Source organism: Carassius gibelio, chromosome A21, assembly GCF_023724105.1.
Source record: "Carassius gibelio isolate Cgi1373 ecotype wild population from Czech Republic chromosome A21, carGib1.2-hapl.c, whole genome shotgun sequence".
NCBI lineage: Eukaryota > Metazoa > Chordata > Actinopteri > Cypriniformes > Cyprinidae > Carassius > Carassius gibelio.
The window spans coordinates 10,738,076-10,758,991 of NC_068391.1; the positions used below are offsets into that span (position 1 = coordinate 10,738,076).

Below are 20,916 nucleotides of genomic sequence, written 5' to 3' on the forward strand. Positions count from 1 at the left end.
ATCAAGCTAGTGCTCTCAGTGAATGCACTTAAAGACGACAAGTCCATCATGGAGGAATATGCTGATGTATTCGATGGCATTGGATTATTTCCAGGGGAATGCACAATCCATCTAAAACCTGATGCAACTCCAGTTGTTTACCCACCAAGGAGAATATAATTGGCTCTGTGTGGCAGACTGAAAGAAGAGCTGCAAAATATGGAAAAACAAGGAGTCATAGTCAAGGTAATGGAGCCCACTGACTGGGTAAACGCACTTATGGCTGTGGAAAAACCGAGAACTGGCAAACTCAGAATATGCTTAGATCCCCGCGACCTCAACAAAGCTATCATGCGTCCACATTACCCCGTGCCAACAATAGAATACATCACGCCCAAGCTAACAGGTGCAAAATACTTCAGTGTTTTGGATGCCTGTTCAGGGTACTGGGCAATAAAACGTATAGAAGAAACTTCTAAGCTGACGACATTCAACACTGTATTTGGACGATACAGATTTTGGCGTCTTCCATTTGGCATAATTTCAGCTCAGGATGAATTTCCTCCTTATCTGGAACAACGAAGAATACATGGTTACAGTAGACTATTATAGCTGTTTTTTTTTTTAATTGGACAAACACGACCACGGCTGCCACTGTCATCAGCAAACTCAAAGTCATCTTCGTGAGACATGGCATTCCAGAAAAAGTAGTTTCTGACAACGGTCCACAATATCGAGGCAAGGAGTTTGAAGACTTTGCAAAGACATGGGGTTTCACCCACACCACCGCTTGCCCCCATTATCCCCAGAGTAAAGGCTTGGCTGAGAAGACAAAAGCCAAGATGGACAGGAAAGATCCCTATCTCAGTTTGTAGGAATAGGAATACACCTGTTGACAACTTCAAATCGCCTGCCCAGCTTCTCCTGAGTCGCAGACTGCGATCCATACTGCCAACAACCAACAAACAGCTCATACCTGAAAGTGTCAGTTTCGCAGGGGCACGCTCCAAAAGAGTAAAACAGCAGCAGCAGCAGAAAAAGTATTATGATCGTTCGACTCATCCACTTTCACAGCTTCATACTGGGCAATCCGTTCGGATACAAGAGAATGGCCTTTGGAACCCTATCATGTTTGTACTTCAGATGGTCGAGTGTATCGCAGAAACCGTCGTCATCTTCTCAGCACAAAAGAGGAGCCTGTGGAAAACACTTGCGTTTCTGCAAACATAGAGGAAGAGCGAAACACCAAATCCTCATCAATGCTTCAGATACACCCTGAAGTACCAGAACAGCGTTCAAGTGACAGAGAGGTCCAGCCCATACAATACCATACCAGATCGGGTCGAGTAGTGCGACCAAGAGCAATTCTTGATTTGTGATTTGTAATTAGTCTGGGGTGTAGGCGGATCGCTGCCCCTATGAGAGAAAATGGAATATAAGATCTGGTATGGGCTGTCTGAGAATCATAGACATTTTGTTCCTAAATATTGTTACATGATGTGCTACGTTAAGTGTCAGATGTGTGGAGATCTTTCGTGGAATGCAACAACCTCTATTTATGATAGAGTACTGTTTGAGTAGTTTGAATATGTACTGTATGATACACATGTATACAGTGTTGGGCAGTAGCGTCGCTACAAGCAGCGAAGCTACTAGTTTAACTACATTTCTCAGTAGCTTGGTCGTAGCTTCGCTGCTTTCTGAATCAAATAGCTTTTCAGTAGCAAATCTCTTTTTTTTTACCAAGTAGTGTGGTAGCTTTCACACAAGCTACATTTTCGCAAGCATTTCTGAAGCTCAAACTCAAATCGGGAAATACAACTGCTAAGATCGCTGATCCTGGATCAGTAGTGATGCGACGGCGCCACTTCATCTTGTTCGTGTTTACGGTGGATAGCAACCAACCATCTTTATGATGCATTACCGCCACCTTCTGTTCCGGATAGTACCACTCCTTGGCCAGTCTCGCAAAAAATTATTTTATGAAATGATGGCATAGGATGAGGTTGGAGAACAGTTAATCCCGAGGAGTGAGTCGCTGTGGCCGTACCTTGACAAGTACATGACACTGACCGAGATAACAGAGAGAAAATATGTTTTCAGATGCTGCTGTGAAATACATAGACATGACCAGTTTATACTCACCTAAAACTCAGAGAACGAATGGGATGAAGTGATGATGGAAAATCTGACTTTGCTTTTTAACTACCTCGATGGCTTCAGCCCGGGTGATGGATGAGTGCTCCTCCGAGTCCCCAGCCACTGCTTCCTCAACAGAACACAAGTCGGTGGGATTGAGGAGATCCTCGAAGTATTCCTTCCACCGCCCGACGATATCCCCAGTTGAGGTCAACAAGTGCACATCTCTACTGTAAACAGTGTTGGTAGGGCACTGCTTCCCTTCCTGAGGCGTCGAACAGTTTGCCAGAATCTCTTCGAGGCCAACCGATAGTCTTTCTTCATTTCCTCACCGAACTCCTCCCAGGCCCGATTTTTTGCCTCAACGACTACTCGGGCTGCAGTCCGCTTGGCCTGCCGGTACCTGTCAGCTGCCTCCGGAGTCCCACAAGCCATCCAGGCCCGATAGGACTCCTTCTTCAGCTTGACAGCTTCCCTTACTTCCGGTGTCCACCACCGGGTTCGGGGATTGCCGCCTCGACAGGCACCGGAGACCTTACGGCCACAGCTCCGAGCAGCCGCAGCGACAATGGAGGTGGAGAACATGGTCTCGGGATCCGGTCGAAGCTCTGCCGGAGGTGGGAGTTGAAGATCTCTCTGACAGGGGGCTCGGCCAAACGTTCCCAACAGACCCTCACAGTACGTTTGGGTCACAAAGTCGATCATCGACCTCCGGCCTAGGGTGTCCTGGTGCCACGTGCACTGATGGACACCCTTATGCTTGAACATGGTGTTTGTTATGGACAAACCGTGGTTAGCACAGAAATACAATAACAGAACACCGCTCGGGTTCATGTCAGGGGGGCCGTTCCTCCCAATCACGCCCCTCCAGGTGTCACTGTCACTGCCCACGTGAGCGTTGAAGTCCCCCAGTAGAACGACGGAGTCTCCAGTCGGAGCACTTTCCAGTACCCCTCCCAGAGACTCCAAGAGGGCCGGGTAGTCCGCACTGCCGTTCGGCCCGTAGGCACAAACGACAGTGAGAGACCTATCCCCGACTCGAAGGCGCAGGGAAGCGACCCTCTCGTTCACCGGGGTGAACTCCAACACATGGCGGCTGAGCTGGGGGGCTATTAGCAAACCCACTCCAGCCCTCCGCCTCTCACCATGGGCAACTCCAGAGTGGTCGAGAGTCCAGCCTCTCTCAAGAAGTGTGGTTCCAGAGCCCAAGCTGTGTGTTGAGGTGAGCCCGACTATCTCTAGTCGGTACCTCTCGACTTCCCACACAAGCTCAGGCTCCTTCCCCGCCAACGAGGTGACATTCCACGTCCCTAAAGCCAGATTCCGTGTCCAGAGAACGGGTCGTCGAGGGTCTCGCCTATGACTGTCACTCGATCCACTATGCACCGGCCCCTTACGCTCCCTCCTGCAGGTGGTAAGCCACGGGGGAAGGCCCGGCCACCAGGCGCTCGCATACGAGCCCCAACACCGGCCCTGGCTCCAGGGTGGGGCCCCGGCTGCGCCATGCCGGGCGACGCCACGGTCCTTGATACAAATTTTGACATAAGGGGTTTGTGAACTGTTCTTAGTCTGGCCCGTCACCAAGGACCTGTTTGCCTTGGGAGACCCTACCAGGAGCATATAGCCCCAGACAACATAGCTCCCAGGATCATTCGGGTACTCAAACCTCTCCACCACGATAAGGTGACAGTTCAAGGAGAGGTAAATAAGAATCAAAAAATATAATTGAACAAAAAATATAATAGATTGTTTTTCCTGAAAAAATGAATAAATAAATAAATACTTTTTGAGGCTTTGGAAACTTCTGAATGCTAAATAGCCAAGTGTGACTCCAAATGAAGAGGTCCAGAGGCTTAAGAGGATTCACTAATACTTTGAATATAAAGTTTGTTCATCTATTTAGTAGCATAATAACATAAAGAAATGTCATTACACAAACAATTTAATAAAAAATTAGTATAAAGTGAGTATAAAGTATGATTATTAAGTTTGATGGATATGGATTTTTTTTTTTTTTTTCGTGAGAGAATAATTGCACCCAGGGGATTTCAAAACATCTCTTACAGACATCCCTAATGATAAAAAAAAACTTATAAAAACCCACCAGACCACATAAAATTCAGTTGAGATCACAAACAGCTCTGAACATTTTTATTTGCAGGAGACTCTCACTGTCATTCCTACAGCAAGCAGTGGATGGATATTGAAGCCTAATGAGTTGTAAACTGTGTTAAATGTGTACTAATACTGTTTGCAATTTGTTTTGCATTGTCATTTGTTTTTATGTGATTTGAAGGATCATATCTTTACCATGATGGATAACATGTCTAACCCTGTAATACTGACTCTGATGGTGCCAAAAGATTCTAAATCATACAGGCATGCATATTTTATTTGTTTTCTTGCATTATATGTGCTTATATTGTCAATTAATATTCGTCTTATTATGGCCATCATAATGGAGAAATCTCTTCATGAACCAATGTACATATTTTTGGGTCATTTGTGTATAAATGGGATTTATGGAGCCACGGGATTCTACCCTAAAATGTTGTCTGATTTAATATTGGATTCATATGTGATCTCCTTTCATATGTGTGCCCTGCAGATATTTGTGATTTACAGCTCTTTACTGTGTGAGTTCACAATCTTAACAGTGATGTCTTATGATAGATATGTAGCCATATGTAAACCTTTAGACTATCATTCCAGATTAACTAAAAACACTTGTGTGAAATTAATTCTGTTTTCATGGATTGTTCCAACTTTATCTGTGTTCACTGCCACTCTGTTATCAAATTTAAGGCAACTTTGTGCCTATCACATAGATAAATTATATTGTGACAACTGGTCAGTTGTAAAACTGTCTTGTGCTTCATCTTTTGTTAATAACGTCTATGGATATATTGTTGCTGTTATATTTTTAAGCTTTGTAATAATTATCATATTGTCATATATTAAACTGATTGCTGCCTGTAAATTATCTTTAGAAAACAGAAGGAAATTCTGGAAAACATGTCTGCCACATATATGTTCACTGATAAATTTCACGTTTGCTTTGCTTTTTGATATTATGTATAGCAGATATGGTTCAGATGATATTTCAGAGAGTTTGCGTAATTTTTTGGCTCTAGAACTGGTGATAGTCCCACCTGTGTTCAATCCTCTTATCTATGGGTTAAATATTAGAGCAGTGCGCAAAAGTGTTTTTACTTTATGTATTGCATCAAGAGTAAATGTTTCACATGCACCAAAAAGACGAAAACATAATTTAAAACAATAGTCATGACAATTGGGTTTTCACATATATGAACTTCGACAAAAAGGGGATAAGTGTGTTATTAATAAGCATATTACTAATAAAGTGCAATCTTAAAACCAAAAATATGACTAAATATAGATTTGTTTAATAATATCAAGTCCCCTGGATGATAATGATCTCCTAGGAGTTTTCTCCTCCATGCCTTTTTAAATCTAAATGTCATATTGTATGTTTGTACGATTTATCCTTGCTCTTTTTGTCACATACAAGTTTGTACAAATGCACTTTGTGTAATTTATAACAGATTTTTAAAGAAAATGCTTGTTATTCATGAAGTCATTGTGCTACACGATATTAAAAATAATTGCCTCATCCAAGTCATGTGTGGCAGAAGCGCCGCCCGGGTCTTGTCATGGGTTACTTTTGAGGTCTGGTACAAATATGGCATGGGCTAAAAAAAATACATAGACTATAAGGCTCATATGTATGCACGTTTATTCAAGCACACAGGATCTTATTCCTAAATGAATGTGTTTCTGCTATGTCTATAACACCTTTGAAATCACAATCACATCGGAATATTTAAACCTGCTTTTTTGCAGCTGCTGATCCATAGAGAGCAGAGCTCATCATGTAAAGCTCTATGTTTGACACAGCTTCACAGTCTACATAGCCAGACTTTCAGATTTATGGCTGAAGGTCTGGAATTCATGGCAGCTTTGATTGGCAAAGGCCTTCCAATGAGGATGTTTGACCAACATGTCAAACAACCAATCACAATTTGTTTCATTCAGCATCACGTTTCGGGCGTGGAAATGTCGCCACAATAACAGACTGGTGTGTAAAACTCTCAAACATATTTGAAAGATTCTATGCTGCAAAATGTTTTTTTTATATTTCACGTACTTTTGAAACTCCAGTGTTTAGTTGATCCTGATAACCACTCTTCATCAGAGCTGTTAACACTATGGCTTTCTGTAACTCCAGTGTTTAGTTTATAGTTTTTATATATATATATATATATATGGTGGGCCATTATCGGCGTTAACGTGCTGCGTTAACGTGAGACTCTCATCGGGCGATAAAAAAAATATCGCCGTTAATCAATTCTCAAAGTTGGGTTGGGAGCTGGGTCTATACTTAGCAAGCTATTATGACTTTCACCTTGATATTTTATATAACCGACTGGCTGAGGCCAGCCTAAAAAGATGCTCAGGACAGTAGAAGTCTTTTTCACGTGTTTTTAAGCCTTACCACTTGACGATTTAAACATTAAAGCATACAAACACAAGACGCGGAAAATCTGAACAGAGTAGCTGGTTACGTGCGCGCTGTGTTTGGTGCGCACACAGAGTGTCACGGTTGGGTTTGGGAAAACACAAAGAGAGGGTAGATCCAAATGCAGGTAAGGGTTTTTATTTAAACAGAGGGGTAACTACAAAAATAAACAGTCATGAGAGACAAACGTAACCAAAAGAGGGAACCGGATGAAACGGGGAACTCGGAAGAATGAGAAGGTAGAGGAAGTCTCGGGGGAACGAGAGCATGAGACACATAGGGTAAGGACTCCATGATGACAACAGAGAAAGACAGCTCTATATAGGGAAACTAATGACAGAGTATTGTCAACACCTGTGCGATTCTAATTGGAGTGCAATTACTGTGAAGACACAACCAGACTAGCGGAATTAAAGTGCCTATGGTGAAGTGCCTAAGGGGAAGTGAGCTCACTAGGGAACACCCAGGAAAACAAAGACTGGCAGCGTGACATTACCCCCTCCCTACGGAGCAGCTACCAGATGCTCCACCTAAACCCAGGAAAACCCCAACAGAAAAAGAGGCAGGAGGGAGGTGGAGCGGCGGCGGACCAGGGGGAGGGACGGAGGGACAGAAAACAGGGACAGGAGCAACCAGGAGGAATGGAAAGGTGCAACACAAAACAAGGAGTCCAGGAGGGAGGCGGACAGGTGGAGGCTCAGGGGGAGGGAAGGAGGGCCAGACTAAACTAAAAGGAACAGACAGAAACAGAACTCAAAAAACACAAAACATAAGTCCATGAAGGGCATGTTGAGGCGTCCACCAGGACGGAGCAGATGACCACCACATCTTTGTGGTCGAGGCCGGAGTCCACCAGGGCGGAGCGGAAGACCACCACGGCCTTGTGGTCAAAGTCAAAGCCCTCCAGGGCGGAGCGGAAGACCACCACGTCTTTGTGGTCGAGGCCGGAGTCCACCAGGGCGGAGCAGAAGACCACCATGTCCTCATGGTCACCGCCGGAGTCCCCCAGAGCGGAGCGGACGACCACCACGTCCTCGTGGTCACCGCCCGAGTCCCCCAGGGTGGAGCGGACGACCACCACGTCCTCGTGGTCACCGCCAGAGTCCCCCAGGGCGGAGTAGAAGACCACCACGGCCTTGTGGTCACCGCCTCGGGAACTGTATCGGGCACCGCCTCTGGAACAGCCTCGGGCACCGCCTCGGGAACTGTATCGGGCACAGCATCGAGCACCGCCTCGGGAACTGCATCGGGAACTGCATCGGGCACCGCCTCGGGAACTGCATCGAGCACCGCCTCGGGAACAGCATCGGGCACCGCCTCGGGAACAGCATCGGGCACCGCCTCGGGAACAGCATCGGGCTCCGCATCGGGTACCGCCTCGGGAACTGCATCGGGTACCGCCTCGGGAACAGCCTCGGGCACCGCCTCGGGAACAGCCTCGGGCACCGCCTCGGGCACCGCCTCGGGAACAACATCGGGCACCGCCTCGGGAACTGCATCGGGCACCGCCTCGGGCACCGCCTCGGGCACCGCCTCGGGCACCGCCTCGGGAACTGCATCGGGCACCGCCTCGGGAACTGCATCGGGCACCGCCTCGGGAACTGCATCGGGCACCGCCTCGGGAACTGCATCGGGCACCGCCTCGGGAACAGCATCGGGCACCGCCTCGGGAACAGCATCGGGCACCGCCTCGGGAACTGCCTCGGGCACCGCCTCGGGAACTGCCTCGGGCACCGCCTCGGAAACTGCATCGGGCACCGCCTCGGCCTCCGGAACATTAGCGGGCACCGCATCGAGAACGGTCTCGGCCACCGCCTCGGCCTCCGGAACAGCAGCGGGCACCGCATCGGGAACAGCCTCGGCCACCGCCTCCGGAACAGCAGCGGGTACCGCATCGGGAATGGCCTCATGGACGGCAGCCGCCCGCTCGGGAACGTTCTCCGGGTCCTGAGGAACAGTAGCTGCCTGTCTCCTCCTCCGCCCTCTACGATGGAGAGTCGGTGGCGTTGAGTCGGCCATCTTGTGCTGTGGTGCTGGGCTGGCGGCCATCTTGAGCTGTGGCGCTAGGCTGGCGGCCATCTTGGGCTGTGGGGCTGGGCTGGTGGCCATCTTGGGCTGTGGGGCTGGGCTGGTGGCCATCTTGGGTTGTGGGGCTGAGCTGGCAGCCTTGTCTGGAAACTCTGGTGTGGTGGTTGCATTCCACTGAGCACGATGGTGCAGGTAATTGGTAAACCCCCAAAAGTCCAGGATCTCTAACCCCTTCATCTCCCATTGAGGTAAAGGATCATCCAGGCAATTATTAAACCAATCCTTTAGTGCTGCATCATTGTAACCTAACCCGACTGCCAAAGTCCAAAACAATTGCGCCAGGCCACCCACCTCCCTTCCCTCTTGATGAAGGGTGGTTAAGTTCCGGAATCTCCCCCTCCGTTCCTCCATGGTGGCTGGGGAACCGATTCGAAATCTCACACCGCTGGATCTAGGCATGTTGGAGTCCTTCTGTCACGGTTGGGTTTGGGAAAACACAAAGAGAGGGTAGATCCAAATGCAGGTAAGGGTTTTTATTTAAACAGAGGGGTAACTACAAAAATAAACAGTCATGAGAGACAAACGTAACCAAAAGAGGGAACCGGATGAAACGGGGAACTCGGAAGAATGAGAAGGTAGAGGAAGTCTCGGGGGAACGAGAGCATGAGACACATAGGGTAAGGACTCCATGATGACAACAGAGAAAGACAGCTCTATATAGGGAAACTAATGACAGAGTATTGTCAACACCTGTGCGATTCTAATTGGAGTGCAATTACTGTGAAGACACAACCAGACTAGCGGAATTAAAGTGCCTATGGTGAAGTGCCTAAGGGGAAGTGAGCTCACTAGGGAACACCCAGGAAAACAAAGACTGGCAGCGTGACACAGAGAGATCGAGAGCCGCGTATCACGGACAGCGACACTGAACCGAGCTCTCTTCTGCAAAGTTTTCCTCGAAGTCCCTCCTGCAACTGAACGAACAAATTCAAATCGCAGTTTAAACAAACAAAAAGATGTGAAAGAGCCCAATTCAGTAGTCGTGGTGTTCTGGTGTTCAGGGCTCACGCAGAGAAAGGTGTCTCCAAACACTTGAACAACGAATTTGCTTATTTTTGCTCTTGTGCCGACAAATACATACAAAATATGTCAAAATATCCACCTTGGAAATAATGGTTGAAAAAACTGTGAGTTATTTCTTAAGTCAAAGTAAACAGTTGAGGAAAAAAATGGGATGTGTATTTAATTGGATGCGTTCATTGTCTCTTAAAGTGACCGTACCTAATTTAGCTACTGGCTGCTGTAATGTTAATCCAAGAAAATGAACGATAATCACTCACTGCTCTTGACTGAATTACTTTGTAGTTTTAACAGTCAAACCAAAAATTACTCAGACACCAGATATAATTTTTGATATATCAATCAATCAATCAGTCACCTTTATTTATATAGTGCTTTAAACAAAATAAACTGCGTCAAAGCACTGAACAACATTCATTTGGAAAACAGTGTCTCAATAATGCAAAATGATAGTTAAAGGCAGTTCGTCATTGAATTCAGTTATGTCATCTTTGTTCAGTTTAAATAGTGTCTGTGCATTTATTTGCAATCAAGTCAATGATATCGCTGTAGATGAAGTGACCCCAACTAAGCAAGCCAGAGGCGACAGCAGCAAGGAACCGAAACTCCATCGGTGACAGAATGAAGAAAAAAACCTTCATTCTGTATATATATATATATATATATATATATATATATATATATATATATATATATATATATATATATATATATATATATAGCAAAACTGTAATAATGTGAGAAATGTTGAAGGTGTCTGAATAAATAGGTTTGATTGTATATTTAATTTTTACATTGAAGACAGGCGTAAGGTTGTTTTCACCTTGTGCAATGTGGAATTAGTTTACAGCTTTTCAAGCACTTTGTGATGCATTTTGGAAACAGGAGATGAGCCCCTTTTCTAATCCACCACCTAGCTTGATAAACCCTTTCTTTTTTAATCTAGATTAATTTCAAGATCACAGTGAGATTAATCTAGATTAAAAATAATCTATGCCCACCACTAATATACAGTGGGGATCGAAAGTTTGGGCACCCCTTGCAGAATCTGTGAAAATATGAGTAATTTTCAAAAATGAAGAGAGATCATACTAAATGCATGTTATTTTTTATTTAGTACTGTCCTGAGTAGGATATTGTACATAAAAGATATTAACATTTAGTCCACAAGACAAAAAAATTGCTGAAATTATTAAAATAACCCCACTCAAAAGTTTGGGAACCCTTGGTTCTTAATACTGTGTTCTGTTTCCTGATGATCCTTGACTGTCTTTCTGTTTTGTGATGGTTGTTCATGAGTCCCTTGTTTGTTCTGAACAGTTAAACTGAGCAGCGTTCTTCAATAAAAAAGTCCTGCAGATTCTTCAGTTTTCCAGCATCTTTGCATATTTGAACCCTTTCCAGCAGTGACTTTATGATTTTGAGATACATCTTTTCACACTAAGGACATTTGAGGGACTCAAACACAACTATTAAAAAGGTTCAAACATTCACTGATGCTCCAGAAGGAAACGAGATGCATTAAGAGCTGGGGGGTGAAAACTTTAAACATGTTTTAACATTAAAACATTTTCACAGATTCTGCAAGGGGTGCCCAAACTTTCGATCCCCACTGTATATATATTTGAACCTCTGGTTTCCACAGAAATCTTTGTCAAAAGAATGGCAAATAAACTGTCTTTTCTACACATATATGGACCAGAATGAACTCAAAAAGACTTATAAATGAATCAGTCCATCGCTTCACTCCATATTCATTTATGTGTAACCCACACATTTGACTATCATGTTATAATCACTTATTGTGTATGTCTTTTAATAACTATTGGATAGCTTAAGGATACATATTCATGTCTAGTGTCTATGTAATCGAATCTGCTTGCTTGAAATGTATCATATTCTTGTCATAGGAGTCATGTCCAAAAATTAGACCCTGCAAGAGTGGAAAAATTCTCTTAAACTCATCTTTCCCGAACTTTCGATCTTCCTGCAACTTGTCTGAATGTGTGAGTGCGTGCGTTTATGTGTTAGATTAGTTTATACAGTATGTCTTAGATTTATCTAATAAAGCCTTATTCATATTGAAAAGAGAAGTATCTTGTGGTTTGTGCTTACTAGTTAATGTCTTAAACTGCCGATCTTGTTACTGTGCTAATTGATAGTTTTTCACTACAGTTTGGATATTAATATCCAGCGCAGATTTGATGTTAAACGGCTCGTTCAGTGAATCGCAGGGCGTCTCAGTGATCAGCCGTGAAACAGTGATTCTGTTCAAATTCCCTTTAAAATCTTAAATTATTCCCTTTGAGATAAATTGACCTATTTCCATTACAAGTTGCTTCCACTGTTAGAAGGAAAAAATGTATGTGATTGCGCCAGCGCCCCATGCACGCACACAGTTAAGCTTTGCTTCCTTGACAAAAGTGCAGCCTGCTCACTTTCATAACAAAATACAATCAATCAAAAGTGAAAAAAACCCACTAAATATCACACAAGTAAAATATTTGCCATTAAGCGTGATCACTTTACCACATTTGATTTTGCATCAAAAGAGAGACCCAGCATTAGTTTCAGTTTAATTTTAGCCTAAATGAATTTGTTTTGGCTTGTCGTTTATATAGGCCTATAGCTTCCAACAGCCTATTTATATTTTTTATTTTCTAAATACTATTAATTGAAAAGAATTTTTGTGGAGTGAGGGGAACTAAAATAGCCTAGCTATGTTTACAGTGTTAATTATGATGGTTGTAAACATTTCGCATTGACATTATAGGCCTTTTTCTGAAAATAAAATAATAAATAATAAATAATAAAATAATAATAATAATAATAAAAACTTTTTATATAGGTTTAAGGGTTTTAACCATGCAGAAAACCTTTTTAAATATTTAAATACATTCCTGGAAAATAAATAAATATTTTTTTAAAACATTTAACTGAATGTAGGCTATTTATCGTTCAAAATTCTTCTGGTCGGTTAACTGTTATAACATGTTAAAATGAGAATCCCTAAATTAGCGTGTTTGTTTGTTCGAGTGTTACCGTGAAGGACAGGAGATTTGGAGATGACCCGACTGACCACAGTGCAAACAGAGACATTGCGATAGTCTACGATTTCTCTCTTCAACTGATAGATGATAAGAATTATCTTGCATGGGTTCAGTCTCCTCACTGTCAGTGGGTACGGGCTAAGAGTGTTTGGTCTTTGCTATCTGATGAGACTGTCAATCTGGATGGCTAGCTCAATAAACTGATTCAAATTTCTCCCCTCATCACATTATTTCAAATTTATTTCATAAATTTAACTTTATTAATTTCCACAATTATTTATTAATGTCACCCCTACCTAGTGCCTTTTGACAAGAGTGGTAAATGTTACAGACATATTATCACTGTTCAGTCTATTATTAATTTTTATTTCCACTTCACTTTTATCCAAGGAGACAGAACTATTTGCAATGTATTTAACAGTGGGACAATATTTATACAATACTATAACCTATAACCTATTAAATGATCAAAACGTACATGGACCTCGCTGACTCTCCATTTACTCTTATCTGATTGGTTCAATAAACACATCACATGCCAAAACATTAATCTTCATTTAGTTCCGGATCGTTCTTGCTGCCAGAATGGTACTTTTAACATTCACATAGGCTACATTAAAAATGAACACATGACAAATTAATAAAAACATGATACTTTGTAAGTTGTGTACCATTAGACAAGACTTACATGTGTTCATACTGAATTGTGAGTTGGTGTTAACATTATTGGATTGGTTTGGCCTTACACTGAAATTTCATATAATCTGCATACACCATTGAGCTGATGATAAAAATTACAATCAAAATGATGTTATGTGACAATGCTCAGCACTTAAAGGGATAGTTCACCCAAATAAAAAAATTATGTCATTAATAACTTACCCTCATGTTGTTCCAAACCCATAAGACCTCCGTTTATCTTTGGAACACAGTTTAAGATATTTTAGATTTAGTCCGAGAGCTCTCTGTCCCTCCAATGAAAGTGTGTGTACGGTCTACTGTCCATGTCCAGAAAGGTAAGAAAAACATCATCAAAGCAGTCCATGTGACATCATTTTTGAAGCATCGAAAATACATTTTTTTCCAAAAATAGCAAAAACTACGACTTTATTCAGCATTGTCTTCTCTTCCATGTCTGTTGTGAGAGAGTTCCAAACACAGCAGTTTGTGATATCCAGTTCGCGAACGAATCATTCAATGTAACCGGATATTTTTGAACCAGTTCTCCAAATCGAACTGAATCGTTTTAAATGGTTCTCGTCTCCAATATGCATTAATCCACAAATGACTTAAGCTGTTAACTATTTTAATGCGTCTGACACTCCCTCTGAGTTAAAACAAACCAATATCCTGGAGTAATTAATGTACTCAAACAGTACACTGACTGAAGTGCTGAGTCAAGAACCATTTCTGTCAGATGCGTCCGATTCGAGAACCGAAGATCTGATAAAACTGCGCATGTGCGATTCAGCGTGAAGCAGACTGACACACAGAGCATCTGAACCGAACTGATTCTTTTGGTGATTGATTCTGAACTGATTCTGTGCTAGTGTTATGAGCGCGGGTAAACCGAAGGATTGATTCAAGGGCAATCATTGCCAATGACGCCATTACGTCGAGCACAAAAGAACCGGTGAACCATTTTCTTCAACCGGTTTATTGAATCAAACTGTCCGATAGAAGTACTGGTGATCCGAAAACCAATGCAACCGGTTCTTGACTCGTGAACGAGTCAGTCTATTGTTCGTTATCTGGCTTGGCTCGGTGTTCATCTTCAGTTCTCTCTTCACAGTAGTTCAGTCATCAAGTGTTTTTGCAATGAATGGAAGAAGGTCTGTAGTTTTCTAGAAGTGCTGGATTTAGAGATGGTTTCTTAAGCAGTGGGCTCAACCGAGCCTGCTTAAATGTGGAGAGAAATGTACCAAAGGGAAGAGAGGTGTAATGGTGTGAGTAAGTTAAAGTATGATTGAAGAAGAAATGGTCTGAAGGAGGTGAGTGTGGATAGGATCAAGTGGACAAGTAGTAGAAAAATTGGTAAGGATAAGTTTAGAAACATCCATTTCTTAGAGTAGATAGAAAGAGGAGAGAGAGTGTGTAATAGTCGTTATGAAATTATCATCAGTCTGCGGTGTGGAGAATACTGCGAAGTCATCGGCTGTAGGAGTCGATAAAGAAGGTGGACAAAGAAGAGAAGAGACATTTTTGAAAAGTGTGTGAGAGTCAGAACAGTTCTTAATTCCATTGTGGTAGTATTAATTTTTAGCAGTTAAGACATTTGCAGAGAAAGAAGAAAGGAGTGACTGATACACACTGAAGTTGGTAGAGTTTCTTGATTTGTACAATTTCCTCTCTAGAGCAAAGAGTGTCAAGTAGCACTGTTCGTGTCAGGTGCTGAAAACTGAGAGAGTGACGAAAGTGAGGATGAAACCATAGAGGATATGCGAGAGGGAGAGAGTGAACGTAAGTTGCATTGAAAGGTGACCTGCGAAGGAGTCCGTGCTGTGTCAGGAATAAGTGTGAGGCCAGAATTTATGAGGAAGTGGTCTGAGTTGTGTAGTGGAGCAACTAAAGTGTTGTCCATGGAGCAACAGTGTGTGTAGATGAGGTCCAGTTGGTTGCCTGATTTGTGAGTAGCTGTAGTAGACGCTCATTTGAGATCAAACGAGGTGAGCAGAGTGTTGAAGTCAGCAGCCTGGGGTTTTTCTAGGTGGATGTTGAAGTCACCGAGCAGTACCAGAGGAGTACCATCCTCAGGACAGTTTAATAGTAACACATCCAACTCCTCCAAAATGTTTCCCAGTCGACCTGGGGGACGATAAACAAGTACAAAGTGGATTTTAACAGGGCAAGGATCTCTACCGGGCAAGGTTTGGTATCTATTGGGTCTTTTATGATACTGGTGCCATATCAATACTTTTAAAATGGTACTGGTACCTAAACAGGACCTGAACCGATACTTTTAAAAAATCCACAAAAATCTATGGATAACATTAAAAAACATACAAATATTTCAAAATAAATCCGTAGCTTTTACGCCCATTGGATGCTCTCATTTCTCAAGTTGTGCTTCCCTTACTCTAAGACTAATAAATGTATTTCACTATCTTGGACATTAATACAAAACCACACATAATGTTTCTAGTTTATCTCTGTCAATCACTCTGATATTTTGTTAGAAATAGTGCTGTCTGTCACTTTTATGACATTTAAAATATGCTATGCATCTGTGAACAGTTTTTTTTCTCTCTCTCTCTTTTCTCTCTCTCTCTCTGCTCGTGTGTGTAGACATGTTTGTGTTCCAGATGGGTGTGTCGTCTGTTAACCAGCTAAAGATGGTGACTGGTCCTACTATGCACCTGAACCAGATATAAAGATCACCCCAAACACTCGTCTAGTGCTTTTGAGCCTCATTGACACAGTACTATCAGGTTTTGCTAGCATTCGGAACTATTTTCTGCTATTGATTGTATCTTTGTCGTAGTTTGGTAGTGAGTGTTATACCAGAGAGATATATTTTGTGTAGTGAATTTGCCATTGTGTGTTTGTCATTGCCTGTTATGACTATGATTTGGATTTGGATTCTGCTTTGTGTACGCCCTGAAACTTTGTAAATAACTTTTAAATATTATTGTAAATACAAGTTTGCCATACTAAGGGATGTAGGGGGTTAGGGGCCAATTTATTTTATGAATCTTTTTCTCACTTTGTTTATGGGTTGAGGGAAAGTAAGTTGGTCTGTATTTAGTTTTCGTTATTTCCATTTGAGGCTATTTCGTTTAAAAGAAAAGTTTGTTTTGTTTATTGTTTTGGCCTTTTCTGCCCATGAAAAGATTCCCATTAAAAGAAAATAAAAATTGTTTATTTGGCATCTCTCTGGTGAGAGATTATTTATTTATTTATTTCCTTTTCTGTTACAGCTAACCCGAGGTCATAACAGTCACTGTCTTTACACATAGATTCTGCAGACCCTGTAGTGGGACCAAAAATAACATGCAAAATGTTTGTGCTTCATTTGCAAAGCCTTCCTTATATGGTATCAGCCCATATATTGGGTTCATTTGAAAGCTTGACAATTGCGAATAATTTTTCAGAAGAATGTATTTTTTTTTTTTTACAAAACAATCAAGTCATATAATCACAAGAAAGCTCTCATTCTCAGAAATTTGATGATGTAGATCATTCTTTTGTCAATAACAGATCGAGTGATCTTCAGTGGAATCGTGATGTGAAATTTCTCACCTCAGTGTAAATTATTATTCATACTCGTAGCACCGCTTCAGTAAGCCGCAAACAGCCACAAATATCTATATACTCTATATAATCTTTTAGATTAGAATCTCTTCTTTCAAACAAGAAAATTTTTAATTTCTGTGTGCTTCCATCTGTGAGAGATAAAGCATTTTGTCCAGGTATGCACCAGGAAAAAAAGACACACTTCTCCCAAAGACATGCTCTCTATATAAAATGCACTCTCGGCCTGAAGCTCTTATGTTCTATATATCAGAGCTCGTTTGTGAAGCGCTATTAGTCATTTCAGGTGTCAGTCTGAGCAGTGGCCCAGTGAGAGCTGCAGAATTTGACACCTCTGCGTCAACAGCGGCGGAGGGTGCGGGAAGTCAGTGACCACTTCCAGCTCAGCCGGGGATCTCGCACTGGACACTGGGATTTAGAGGTTTCAGATGTTTGTATGCAATTGCTCACAAGCGGAAAGGCTTTCGCGTATGCGTCTCGACATCTGCAATGCCCTCCACCTTTGTGAGGTTCTATGACCTGGATATGTGAGCCACTCCAAGCTCTTCCGTTAGCTGTGCTCTTTGGATACAAAGTAGGCAGGGATTTGGAAGTCTGGTGGCATGGGCACCTCGTTCTCCATAGTGTTCGATGCAGCTCAAGTTCCTGAAGAGGAACGTCTCAAGATTACACATGTAACCATGGTCACTTGAGTGAACGAGACACTGTATTTCGAAGCCATACTCCAGGACCCCTGCCAGCGCTTGCTTCTCTCCTCAAAGCTGATGCCAGCTGTGTGGCACATGCTTTTATAGCTTCTTGATGGCTTACGTCACCCCACCCGTGACGTTACGCCCTTCCATTGGACAGATTGCACACGATATTCAAAGTCACTTGCGCTAAAGGATTTATACATTGTGTTCGACAGAGTGTCTTATTCCCTCAAGGAATAAGATGCTCACAAAATAGAAAAAAAAAATGGCTGTAAGAAAAGAGCCATAGCATTTAAATTCTTTACTAAAAAAGTTTGGAAACATTGCTATTTTTCATGTTTATGAAAGAAGTTTCTTCTGCACATCAAGCCTGCATTTATTTGATCAAAAATACAGAAGAAACAGTAATAATGTGAAATATTATTAAAACTTAAAATAATATTTTTCTATTTGAATATACTTAAAAAAATAATTTATTCCTGTGCTGCAAAGCTAAATTTTCAGTATCATTACCCCAGCCTTCAGTGTCACATGTAACATCCAGTCTATAACATTATCATTTAGGAATCATTCTAATATTTTGATTTATTATGAGTGTTGGAAACAGTTCTGCTATCTAATATATTTGATGAATAAAAGGTTAAAAAGAACTGCATTTATAAAAAAATATAATAATAATAATAATATATTCTAATAATGTATTTTCTTTACTATCACTTTTTATCAGTTTAACACATCCTTGCTGAATAAAGGTATTGATTTTATAAAAAAAAAAAAAAAAAAAAATTACTGACCCCAAATTACTGACCAGTTATTACAAAATTGTTATTACATAATATTTATATTTTAAAAACATAGTGAATCATCATATTAGAATGATTTCTGAAGGATCATGTGATAATTATCCTAAAAATTCAGCTTTGCATCACATAAATAAATGATAATTTAAAGAATAATAAATCTTAAAACAATTATTTTAAATTGTAATAATATATCACAATATTATTATTTTTTCTGTATATTTGATCAAATAAATGCAGGCTTGATGAGGAGAAGAGACTTCTTTCAAAAACATTAAAAATAGTAATGTTTCCAAACTTTTGGTCTGTATGTATATCTAAATGCAAAACCCGATTTAATGAATATGGTCACTTTAGTCACAACTAAGAGGCCCAGAGGGTTAAGAGGATGCACGGATACTTTGAATATGCAGTTTATTAATCTAAGCATATTAGCATATTAACATAATGATGCAGTCTCATGCTAGAAAATGTCATACACACACAAAAAAAATGTAATGTTTTATATAAATTGTAAGACTATTAAGTGTGAGTATGAATATTTAAGGTGTTTTCATTTTTTTTTTCATGAGCAAATAATTAAACCCAAGATATTTCAGAACATCTCTTAATGAAATCCCTCATGATAAAAAAAAAGAAAAGAAAAAAAAAAAAAACACTTAAAAACCCACCAGACCTCATAAAATTCAGCTGAGATCACAAACAAGAGACTCTCAGTGTCATTCCTGCAACAAGCAGTGGATGGATATTGGCGCCTAATGAGTTATAAACAGTTTTAAATGTTTATTAATATTGTTTCCTTTTTCCATTGCATTGTCATTTGTTTAATGTGATTTGAGGAATCATCTTTATACCATGATGGATAACATGTCTTACCCTGTGATCCTGACTCTAATGGTGCCCAAAGACACAAAATCATATAGGCATGCATATTTTATTTGTTTTCTTGCCTTATATGTGCTTATATTGTCAATTAATATTCGTCTTGTTATAGCCATCATCATGGAGAAATCTCTTCATGAACCAATGTACATATTTTTGGGTTATTTGTGTATAAATGGGATTTATGGAGCCACAGGATTCTACCCTAAAATTTTGTCTGATTTAATATTGGATTCATATGTTATCTCCTTTCATATGTGTGCTCTGCAGATATTTATGATTTACAGCTCTTTACTGTGTGAGTTCACTATCTTAACAGTGATGTCTTATGATAGATATGTAGCCATATGTAAACCTTTAGACTATCATTCCAAATTAACTAAAAACACTTGTGTGAAATTAATTCTGTTTTCTTGGATTGTTCCCATGTTGTCTAGTTTAACCGGCACTCTGTTATCAAATTTAAGACAACTTTGTACCTATCACATTGATAAATTATATTGTGACAACTGGTCAGTTGTAAAACTCTCTTGTGGTTCTAATTTTGTTAATAATGTCTATGGATATATTGTTGCTGTTATATTTGTTAGCTTTGCAATTGTTATCATATTGTCCTATATAAAACTGATCGCTGCATGTAAAATATCTTTAGAAAACAGAAGGAAATTCTGGAAAACATGTCTGCCACATATATTTTCACTGATAAATTTAACTTCTGCTTTTCTTTTTGATTTTATGTATAGCAGATATGGTTCAAATGACATTTCAGAGGGTTTGCGTAATTTTTTGGCTCTAGAACTGGTGATAGTCCCACCTGTGTTCAATCCTCTTATCTATGGGTTAAATATTAGAGCAGTGCGCAAAAGTGTTTTTACTTTATGTGTTGCATCAAAAGTAAATGATTCACATGCACCAAAAAGACGAAAACATAATTAAAAACATTATTCATGACACATAGGTTTTCATATACATGATGTATAACAAAAAGTGGGAACAAATGTGTTTTTACTAAGCATATTACTAATAAAGTGTGATATATGTATAAATAGATGTATCTTGATTATATATATATATGCCTTTTTATATCTAAATTTAATTATTGTATATTTATACAATTTATCCTTGCTCTTTTTGTCACATAGAATACAAGATTGTAATCCGTGTAGTTTATAACAGATTTTTTTTTTTAATGCAAAATTTATTTATTACACATAGGTTTTATAAATGTAATAAATTATTTGTAGTTTGTTGATGTTGAAAATCAGTTTAGATCAAATATATGTTTCCACTTCTTTTTACAAGTCAGCACTGTTACAGTTAGGGGTGACATAATGTCAAGAAAGTTAGTTTTAATTATGTTTATTTTAATCAGTCATCATTCACATATTGCTTCCATGATGTGAAATTGTGGACTCAGAAAATATATGGAATGAAGGGAAAAAAAGATTAAGGTCAAATACATCCTAAAAATAATC

At 40.5% G+C, this 20,916-nt stretch overlaps 2 protein-coding genes across 2 annotated transcripts; both read left to right on the top strand.

The window, feature by feature from the left end:
• The first annotated feature begins 4,432 nt into the window (after positions 1 to 4,432).
• Positions 4,433 to 16,187, top strand: LOC127942300 (olfactory receptor 5M3-like). The gene is made up of 2 exons (XM_052537978.1): positions 4,433 to 5,350; positions 16,119 to 16,187. Exons 1-2 carry the CDS (start codon positions 4,433 to 4,435, stop codon positions 16,185 to 16,187), a joined length of 987 nt encoding a protein of 328 aa, XP_052393938.1.
• A 3,230-nt stretch (positions 16,188 to 19,417) lies between these two features.
• LOC127942301 (olfactory receptor 5M3-like) lies at positions 19,418 to 20,377 on the top strand. The gene has a single exon (XM_052537979.1). It carries the CDS (start codon positions 19,418 to 19,420, stop codon positions 20,375 to 20,377), a length of 960 nt encoding a protein of 319 aa, XP_052393939.1.
• The last annotated feature ends 539 nt before the right edge of the window (positions 20,378 to 20,916 follow it).